Below are 11,367 nucleotides of genomic sequence, written 5' to 3'. Positions count from 1 at the left end.
TGCAACTGAGAGATGGATGAAGAAGGAGAGATGAGGAAGATGATGAAGGGGAGAAAAGTTAGATGAGGTGGAAGGAGAAAGAGATGGGGGAGGGGCAAATAAAGGAGTGGTCTGACACAAAAGTGAGAGGAGGAAGGGAGAGGAGGGAGCGAAGGATGAAAGGAAGAGAGTAGGAAAGACAGGAGGGTGGGTGGAGGTTGATTAGAGATGAAGATGACAGCCGGAGTAGAGAGGAAGATTAAAGAGGAGGAAGACGGAGAGGCGGAAAGCAGGGCAACAGAGAGGAGATGGAGGGAGAGGAACAGATGCAGGAGGAGAAGGACAGAGGAGATGGAGGATGGGTTAGAGACAGGGGGAAGGAGAGGATAGTGGTGGGCAGTGGTGGGCAATGAAGGAAAGGAAAGAAACAGGGAGATGTGAGGACATGGAAGGATAAGAAGAGAAAGATAAATGACAGGACAGACAGATAAAGCAGTGAAGTGAACAGAGAGGAAGGGGTGTCACACACACACACACACACACACACAGACATGTTAATGAAATACATTACAGCTGTACACGACACTGAGTGGAAGCACACACATCATTTAGTGCAGTTATTCAGTAGACTAATGGCTCCCATACAGAGCCAGGACCAAAATTTCAGAAGGACTGAGGTCATGAGTCCATGATTCTTACATCTCACCAAAGGTTTCGGATTGAAAGACACACACACAGACCTGTACAGACAACATGTAGACGTTATATATTTAAAGGGTTACCTTAATTATGTCGACATGAAGAACAAAGGAGTCTGAAGAGAAAGTTGACAGAATTCAAGGTATCCCTTCGATCAGAAGTTTGCGTTTATCGTTTGCAGAGATATTTTATGACATTTTGACAGTTTTTACATTATCAGCAGCCACATTCCTTTCACATTTACACTTCTTCCTCTGCTCACCGTCTGCATGCTATTCTGTCTATCTGTGCTGATATGGAAAAAAGCAAGGGACAAATATAAACTGCAGACAGCGGCATACCTGAGGAGGACCATAAACATAAACAGGAATTGTTTCTGTTTCTATTCAACCATCAAGCTGATTTAACATGAACTTTTGAAATGTTATAAAAATCAGTGCATCTGAACATCAAACACCATCTATATTAGAAATGGAAGGATCTAACTTTTGTCAGCAATCATGCCAAACCTACATGTAACATCAAGCTAGCATAAAGTGGTTTTCCCAGTACAGAAGAAAAGCTTAGGGAGTCTTTTTTCACACAAAAACACTTGGATCTAACCCGGTTTATGGCTTTACCACATGAGAAATACACAAGACAAAGTCAGGCAAATTACGAGAAGTAATGGGAATAGTGGTCATAACAGTAATTAATTAACAAGAACAAGACTAAAAGGCTTCAACAGAAACATAAGACACAAATGAACAGTACTGTTGAGTCAAAAAAACAAAAACAAAACCCTGATATGTTGAAAAGAAGGAATCCTCAGAAAACAAAAGTTGACGGTATGAGATTAACACAAAGACAAGTGAGTCAGCAGTAAACCAGCAGTGTCATGGGCCTGTCGAGATCTGAGTTCAACTGGGGGCTTCCAAGCCACACACACACACACACACACACACACACACACACACACACACACACACACACATACACACACACACACACATACACACACGCACGCACACACACACGCACACACCCGAGGTAATGACACGTCTTTGACATTTCAAATATTCCTCCATATTGATGACGAGTTCCCTCCATAGCCCTTAATTTCCACAGACACACACAATGTCAGAAGAAACAAAAACACATAAATAAATAGTATAAATAATATAAATAAGAATCATCAGTGCCTGTGTTTGTGTGTGTATTGAAATAGAAAACAAAACAAAAAAAGTTTGAAATGAAGTTAGAATTCACTGAGGGGCTATGGAGGGAAATGGCCATAGCTTGTTCTCTCTGCCTCCCCCCTCCCCATCATTCTCTCATCTCTCAGCTGAGGTTCTCAGAGGTCAGTGCAGCGCTCCTGCTTGCTGTAGTGGTCAAACTGGCTCTTCCAGTGCATCATGTAGGAGGACCAGCGGTGGAACTCCACCTTCCACTGACGCTCTGCCTCATCTATGTTATCTGACGGGAGAAAAACAGGGACATAAAGATAATGTTGGTTTAAGCACTAATTCAGTCCTGTTACCAGTAAAGTTAATAAGAACATTTAGTGTAAATTCTCTATCTTGGCTCGTTACTATATTAACCTCAACTGTAGAGAATCTGCGGCTTCATTTATCAGTTTTGTACTTAAACCATATATACACAAATTTCTATGCATAGAATCCAATTTGTCAATTTCTTCTTGTGTTTGAGAATGTGCGCACATTCAGAACTTCCTTACTAAGTGTACTGACAACAGTGGTAGAAGAAGGACTCAGATCCAAGTACTTAAGTAGAACCAATACAGTAATGTAAAAATACTCCATTACAAGTAAAAGTCCTGTTTGCAAAATCCGTGGTTTGGTCCCTCTGACTGATATACTATTATATATGACATCATTAGATTATTAATAGTGAAGCATCAGTGTTAGAGCAGCATGTTACTGTTGTAGCTGCTGGAGGTGGAGCTAGTTTCAACTACTTTATATACAGTTAGCTAGTTTAGTCCAGTGGTTCCCAACCTAGGGGTCGAGCCAAAGTTCTGATACACTAATCTGTTTTCAGTTTTTGACTTTTTCTCTAATCTTGGATTTTTGGTGAAATATTGGATCATTTGAACATTTATTGAAATGAAAGCATGTGAGAAGTTTAGAGGGAAAAATCACTATTTGGTGGAGCTGTTAACAACTCATAGACATGTGAAATGTGACCCCGACTACACACTGCTGTTTGTAAGACGTCAAAAGCCAAAAAGGTTGGAAACCACTGGTTTCATCTTTAACAATGTGTTGTATTTTAAGAGCTTGTTATATTATCCATTGTGTCAAATCTTCATCTGAAAAGTAACTAAAGCTGTCAAATAAATGTAGTGGAGTAGAAAGTACAATTTTCCCTCTGAAATGTAGTGGAGTGGAAGTATAAAGTAGCATCAAATTGAAATACTCACAGGGTTGTAAAACATGTTACAGGTTACATTACTTGACACCTGCTACACAAAACAGTATATAAAATTATGAGATTTCAGCACCATTCCACACATAACCATGGTCTCTAATGCTGCCATCAAGTTTAAATACTCTAGACCAATAGTCCTTTAAGGGAAGAAGACGCTTTTGAACTGTTGAGCTTTTCTAGTGCCAGTTTTCTTTTTTGTCATTTCAATGCCATTTTCAATCTATAAAATGAAACTGATATTTTTTCTTTTTCTGCAAACTCTTTCAAATAATCAACCATCTACATAACCTTTCAGTACATATGTTTTTATCTTTCTTATTAATTAATTATTACTATACACATAAGATTAAGGGAAGACAACACATCTGAAATTGCTATATTTGTTCTGACTTATTTCATGAGTTTGCGTAATTTGCATAATTTCATGATAAAGAATAAAGGTTATAATACAGAAATATATTGTATGTGGGTCTATATTAATGAGTTTCAGTCTGATAGAAGAACAAAATTATTTTGCTCCTATTCAACTGTGGTGCCTGGCTTTAAAACACATCAACCCCCACCCATGTTTAGGTTATTAAGAAATTTCACATAGCTTAGTTATGTTCCTTCACACTTAAGCCTACTAGTACAGAGAAAAAAGATGATATAAAGTACGGAGGTCAATGATCAGTTGATTATCGGTTATTTTCTGTTAATAATTCAACTGATTAAAAATATATTAACCAATAATGAATAAGGCGAGGGATGTGCAGTGTAACTGTCTGAAAATGTTCTGTAGATTTGCCACAACTGGGTCATGCTAATCCTAAACTAGTATCTTGAACAGAGGAAGCTACTCGGTTAATGCAGGCTGAGAGCTGAGTGTCAGACAGCAGGACTCTAATTACACATACTTCCAACAAAATCAACGCAAAAGTGATGAACTGTAAGAGCGACACTCCCCTGCTCTGAAAATAAATGCATTTTAGCGGTGGCAGTAAATGGACAGATAAAGTTGGAGTGACAGTATTTTTTGCATCTGTTTAGCCGGGCAGCTGTTTCCAGCAGCTGGACTACAGTTAAACATTAGGGGTGTCGCGATTCTCCAAATCGATGATTCAATTTAAGTTTTGATTTTAAGGTCACGATTCGACTTGATTTTTGATCGAAGCATTTCTTTTCCAGCACTGATGGCTATACCATTGTTAGACTATCAAGTCTTGATTTGTAAAGATCAACAGATCATTGGTTTTATGCCCTGACAACTGTCATTTACATTTTCAAATTCTTCTTTAAAAAGAGGCTACATGGTATTAAGTGTGATATAACGGTGTGAATGGGTACCTTCGGTATACCATAGGTGTACCGTAGGCAGAGCCTGCACACCACTGAACAGTTATTGTAGTGGGCAGATATGCTGGTTCCGCTGCCAAATTTCAGCGGCGATAGCAGCGTTTACGTCACCATGACTACATGACCCATACAAACACAAACAAGTCAAGGAAGACTGATAAGACAGAGAACTGATAAATGTCATTCAGGCTTACATGAAATCATATTGTGAACATTACTGTCCATACTGGCAAGTATTTGTCAGCTAGGAAAGCTAACACGGCTTTTGCCCTGTAGGCTGACACTGTTGTTTGTTTTGTCAGCTGACAATTACATGGTTGCTGCTGCTGGCTGACAGATTACACTCCATTTAAACAGTGTTCCCAGCCTTTGCTGTTATGTGTTAAGCAGTGCACTGGCGCACTGAAATTGAGCGGTCACAATCAAGCGAGAAAAAAACAGAAAACAAGCCGGGAGTAACCATGGCTAGTGAGGATTAACCATGCCTTTTTCAATAGGGGTGCGCAAAAAAATCAATTCACATAGAATTATGATTCTATCTCTGCCGATTCAGAATCATTCAGAAATTCCAAGAATTGACGCTGTTTTCCATTTTTTTCCTGACATGAGTTAGCTTGCTAAATCCCATAGATGGCACAGTGACACCACACCGGTTTTCGCCCGGACCCAACTCCGGGGGCAAGAAGGAAGTGAAGTGTGTGTCATGGAGAGGCCGCGAGCAATGGAGTACTTGACAGAAAAACAAATGCAACCTGCCCCATCGGCAATGACGGCAATCATTTGGACATATTTTGGATTTTCTTATCTCGAAGGAAAGAAGTAGCTTGACAAGACTGTTATCAGGCGTTGCAGCTCACCTCCGCAGGTTTGTGTGGATGTGGGCTTATTTATTTGTAACCGCTGTGAAACAGTCAGAAAATAACATTTTATTCCTCTCATTCAAAGGATTTCTCACTACCACAGCTGCAGGGTTGAGCGGAGGTGTATGGGGATGTTTGTGCTTTAGAACGTAGCCGCTGTGAAACAGTCAGATAAAAATGGTTATTAATCTGATTCACCAGCTTCCTCACTAACGTTACCAGCCCTTCCTCTCCTCATCCATCTCCTCTTTAGCTCGACCACTACTCTCTCTCTCTCGTCTTTTTGAAATGAGTCGGGAAACTGTCAGCAAAGCCTAACTTTACTTTTCACGTTATCAAACAAAGAGAAATGTCCTCCCCTCTTCCTAGTAATGTTTTTGTCATATGGCAGGTTGTACAGCGTTACAGGTTGTGTTTCTCCAAAAGTTGATTCTGGTTCAACTTTCTTGCTGCGGCCCCTGCAGCCCCTACCCCCGCAGCCTAAACGCACAACACACAACCCGTCAGCCTGCCAGCTGGTTACCTGAGGACGAGAATGAGAGTCATTTTATCTCAATGAAAAACGTAGTCTCCTTGAAGCTTATGACAAACTGCCAAAAGCAGCTGTTCTGTATTTTGACACAGTCAATAAAATTCAGTAAATAGCGAAGCTGCCCGTTTCATTACATTATATTCATGTAATAAGTATACAAATGTCAATTAGATGGTAATCTGTATGAGAAATTAAGAAAAAGAAACAAAATCGGTTATAATAATCATCTGCTTATAGTGATCAATTTGACCAATTTGATCAATTTTCTTGTTTGCACTTTGCAGCTAAATGTAGCAGGCAGCTATTGTTTGTTTGATTTTGTTATTTGAAGTATGAATTTAAGTTATTATTGAATTTTTGCACTTAGCAGTTCATCTTTGCAGTCAATTTTATTTTTGTATTAAGTATTCATTTGACTCTGTCTCAGGGCTGCCTTGGTTTCCTATTGACTGAGTGAACTAAAGGAACATAAATCTTACTCAGGGTTGACATTGAGTAGCAAATGTTTACATTTGATTCAGCGTGATCTTTTTTATTTGAGACCTATAAAAGTGTCTACCTCAGTCAAATGGAAAGAATAACTCAAAACATCAATCTACAATCAAATCTATGAATGTATTGAATTGAGTATTGATTTTGAATCAAAATCAAATCGATTTTAAATTGTGAATCGTTTTGAATTGCGAATCGATTGTGAATCGAATCATGACCCCAAGAATCGGAATCGGAATCGAAACAAATCGTGAGATTTCCTGAATTGTGCTCCCCTATTTTTCAAGATTAACTTTTAATGAAAAATTGGAGTTAATCAGCAAAGGAAAACCTACACCAGAGCTTTTTTCAACCCCAGGATTTTGTTTTCAAGTAACTTTCGTTAATGTGATCATCAAAGGGTAAGTTTTTAAAATCTAATAACTGATATTATTCTGGCCACTGCTGCCACTGTTGTGTGTGTTACGGTTTATTTGGGAAAACGGTCATTACTATGCACGTCACATATCACTAATGTTGGCTGTGTGTGTGCTGTGGTGTGTGTGTGTGTGTGTGTGATGTGTAGGCTTATTAAATGTTGGTTTTGTGTGGTAGGAGGGGTGGCTGTCATGCACACATATTCTGCTGAAGTACACATACAGGTTTGTTTTGGTGATAAGTCTCACTCCCTCCATGCTGTTTGCTCATTAAACTGGTTGGACTAAGTTAGTGTCTTATTTTTGTTTCAGAGCTGGGCTTGTCATAGGTAACTTTTACAGTAACTTGCTATAGGAGAGGACACAGTAAAATGGGCTGGTAGTTTGCTTTTTTCCCCGATGAGGGAAGGGGGGTCAGAGGACCAAGCTTTAAGAGTCACGGTTTGTTATTAAACATAATGGTTGGAAATGGTCAGCCTTTGCTTTTTATTTCCTCCAATACTACCTACCTTTGGTATGAATATAATAAAATGTGGTTATTTAGGTGGAGGGAGGGTCAAGATAAAAAAACAGAAGACAAAAAAAACAGAGTCATACCCCAGCCACCCTCCTCTCTCTGATAAATAACGAACAGTCCCTAACAATAACTTATTTCACCAGTCAGTTGGGAACAAACTGTTAAACACAGTAACAAAAAGGAGAACCACTAGATGGCAGAAGGGTACTTTACAACAACAGCTTGAGTTTCCCAACCTGCAAAAAGTAACCAGGAAACTAAGTTTATGTGTGTTGCACTTTGTAAACGGTCCCTGTGCACCTGTCTCACAGCTGTACAAAAAGACCAACGGTGTTAGTTCAGCTCGGCTCGTTGTGGACGGCTCGTTGTGGTGAAAATGAGGTTTTAGCTTGTTGTCTACCTTACTATGGTAGGAAAGAGGCGTTGTTTGTGTTTTAACAGTGTTTCGCTTACGAGTTATTGATCCAGGAATTTCTGAATCTGTCATTATATTTTCAACTTTACTGTGTGTAGCATATCTTACAAATTGCATTTTTTCTGTCAACTACACATTCGTTTTTTACACAACTCATGGGGAAGGCAAAATGTTGCCACACCCTTCACTTCAGGGAAGCAGGAGGATTCTCCCGTCCTGCTGTGTCTCCATCATCTCCGACTCTGGCAGTAGCAATGGTGAAATGCAGCTGCAGACTACTGGTATCCTACGCTGTGTCATCTTTGAAATGTTTTTTTCTCATTGGATGTGTGGAAGTAGGCGGGGTGGAGAGGAAAAAAACTACAGGGAGAATCGCTGATCCTACTTTTGATTTGAAGGTTGAAATCAAATGCTCATTTAATTCGATTTAGAATCGAAATTGTGAAACCCCTAGTAAACTCACACATTACTCCCTCATGTAGATCAGATCTGCAGATTATTTTATATAAAACCAGTCAGTCAGCTCTGGTGAGACTGGGGTGGTGCATGGGCTAACAGTTAGGCCTACAGCCTATGGGACACAATTAAATGTCTATCTGCATGTTATTTTCTTTAATAATAACGTGTTATTTACTTTCAATTGGTAAGTTAAATGTAAACTTGCCAAGCACAAGGCTAATGTTAGCTGGCCAGCTACCACCAGTAGCAAACCGTTATCTATCTGTCCATCGTTTATGTTAACTCGTTTTCACTCATTGAACATTCAACAACAATAATACATATCTTACTGTTGTTATTCCGTCATGTGGATTTCTGATGTTTGATCTGTCACTAGGAGCTAAAGTTGAGTGATGCTCTGTGTTTAGATATTCTGCGCTGGTCTGCAAAAAACAACATCTGGTTGGATGATGCAGCTCTCACTGTTTTTTACAACATCGAAGCCCACAAACAAGATGAAAGGGAACTTAACTCTCTCTCTCTCTCTCTCGATCATTGCAGCTCACAGGAATAAGGTATATCAGTCTTTGGATACACACAAAATACTTGCTAGTATTGTAAGAGTTCATTGTTGGTTTGGCTTGGCACATGAGATTTGTTGACAATAAGAGAAATATAGAAAATTGCCAGCCTTATCCTTTAAACTTTCATTTGTATCAATATTTTAAGTTGATCAGCTTATTAATTATGAATCAGGACCTTCAGTATTTAGAGCATGTAGCTTGTAAAAAATAAAGTGTGCTAAGTCAGCAGATTACAGCTGTAATTTCAATGTGTCAGATACATATTTAATCAATATTTCATATCTTCTGCTGCTCAGCTCATTTTCATGTTTTATGAATAATGATCTAATGATCTAAGAGAAGTTATAATTGTCGTCAAATACTGTTACAGTACCGTTATTTTCTACTTCTGTTACAAATGTCTAAAGTTGAAGACAAATTAATTCAATAACAGATTCAGATGTAATAAAATTGCATATCAAACCCCAACAAGAGTGCCAAGAACTGTTATAAATGTTTTAAATACAAATTTCAAAAAGCATTTATTATTTATGTGAATTCAATGTACAGCTGTGATACTTTTCGGACTACTAAGTCTAGGACTTGGACTTGATTTGAGACATGTTGGTCTTGACTTGTGATGAATGTGGAGTTTCAATGACAATAGCGACAATAACACCAAATGAAAGAAATGCAAAGTGTTGTGGAAATTTAAATGAAGCTGCATTTACCATGAAATAAAATGTCCCTTCAAATACATAACTTCACAGTTCTTCAACCAAATAAGAGATAATCATCAAAAGGTTTTGTTTTTGTGTTAGCTGTCAGATATTTAAACTCTCAAATACTGATATCGATTGGGCTATACATTATAATTTTAGTTCTGATATTTTCATCTCTCCACAGTGTTTTTTACCTGGCCTTTTTTAGAGACTGGTCTTTATTGGATTGAGCCACTCATGCCAGCTGTAATTAGAGACTCAGCTATTGTTTGAATATCAGCTTTTATGTGAGAATTTACGATAAGACCTTTTAGGGACACCTTCAGACCTATAATGTTGCAGACCTATAATGCATTGTTTCCTGATGTGACCATGCCATGAGTTTAACAGGGAGGAAAATGACTAGTGAAGAATAGTTTCCTGTACAGATGTCATGTGCTGAGTAGTGATGAATGTGGAGTTTCAATGACAATAGCATGTGACCATGCCATGAGTTTAACTGGGAGGAAAATGACTAGTGAAGAATAGTTTCCTGTACAGATGTCATGTGCTGAGTAGTGATGAATGTGGAGTTTCAATGACAATAGCAAAAATAACACCAAATGAAAGAAATGCAAAGTGTTGTGGAAATTTAAATGAAGCTGCATTTACCATGAAATAAAATGTCCCTTCAAATACATAACTTCACAGTTCTTCAACCAAATAAGAGATAATCATCAAAAGGTTTTGTTTTTGTGTTAGCTGTCAGATATTTAAACTCTCAAATACTGATATCGATTGGGCTATACATTATAATTTTAGTTCTGATATTTTCATCTCTCCACAGTGTTTTTTACCTGGCCTTTTTTAGAGACTGGTCTTTATTGGATTGAGCCACTCATGCCAGCTGTAATTAGAGACTCAGCTATTGTTTGAATATCAGCTTTTATGTGAGAATTTACAATAAGACCTTTTAGGGACACCTTCAGACCTATAATGTTGCAGACTTATAATGCATTGTTTCCTGATGTGACCATGCCATGAGTTTAACTGGGAGGAAAATGACTAGTGAAGAATAGTTTCCTGTACAGATGTCATGTGCTGAGTAGTTTACCAGTGATGTTGAGGAGTCGTGGCAAGAAGCGGTTCCAGAAAGCACACATCTGATTCCTGAGACCCTTGTGGACCTTCAGTGGTTCAGTGTTGAGTCCAGCGTGTTTCTGCTCGCTGACAGTGAACAGAGGCCAGCGCCTCTTGTTTTCCACAGAGCTGTCATGGTTCACATTGGGATTTCTGACAGGGAGGAGGAGAGGGGTAAGAAGAAGGAAGGATACAGGAAGAAGGAAGGTTATTATAATTTCCTATTTTTTTCTGAATGTTTGTGCCTATATTTTCTTCTATGATAAAACTTAATTTTAGATGTTATTGTTTTTTTTCCCTTTTTGGTGAGGTGTCTCAATAAGCCATTTAACTCATTATTTTTTGTGTCTTACTATTTGTGCAAATAAATAAAACATCACATAATAAAAAGTTAACTAAAACTAAAAAGAAGACAATACCATATACAAACTTTGAACATGATCTCTACAATAATTTGCCTGTTTCAAGGTTCCAGGTTCAAGGTTATCTTTATTTTCCCACTAGGGGAAATTTGTTTTGCAGCCAGGGTTCACATTAAGACAGAATACAAAAAGACAACATCAACAACACATTAACACAATGAAACACAGAGCTAGAGCAGGGAAATGGAAATTCATACCAAGTACAAATGTGCAAGAGTGCAGATGTGCAAGTGTGCAAGGGAAGTTCAAAGAATGCAGCCAGATTGCTATTTGCCATTAAACATATCAATAACACTTGGGATGAGGGAGACTCTTCTAGTCCTCAAAATGGGTGCCCTGAAATGATGTCCTGAGAGCAATAGCTTAAAGTTGCAATAAACGACATTTAGTGCCACTGGGGTCTGCAAACAACTATTTTCTATGTAAAG

General features: G+C 38.4%; 1 protein-coding gene across 2 annotated transcripts in view; it reads right to left on the bottom strand.

The window, feature by feature from the left end:
- Positions 1-814: 814 nt before the first annotated feature.
- Positions 815-11,367, bottom strand: part of ache (acetylcholinesterase) — a 52,520-nt gene continuing 41,967 nt past the window's right edge. For both annotated transcript variants that reach the window (XM_042400900.1, XM_042400901.1), the window contains 2 exons: positions 10,492-10,670; positions 815-2,133 (listed from right to left, as the gene is read on the bottom strand). In XM_042400900.1, coding sequence (XP_042256834.1) covers positions 2,012-2,133; positions 10,492-10,670 — 301 coding nt within the window. In that variant the 3' untranslated portion in view covers positions 815-2,011. The remainder of the gene's footprint in view (positions 2,134-10,491; positions 10,671-11,367) is intronic.

Source organism: Thunnus maccoyii, chromosome 22 (genome assembly GCF_910596095.1).
Source record: "Thunnus maccoyii chromosome 22, fThuMac1.1, whole genome shotgun sequence".
Taxonomy (NCBI): Eukaryota; Metazoa; Chordata; class Actinopteri; order Scombriformes; family Scombridae; genus Thunnus; species Thunnus maccoyii.
This window is presented reverse-complemented; position numbering and strand designations above follow the sequence as displayed.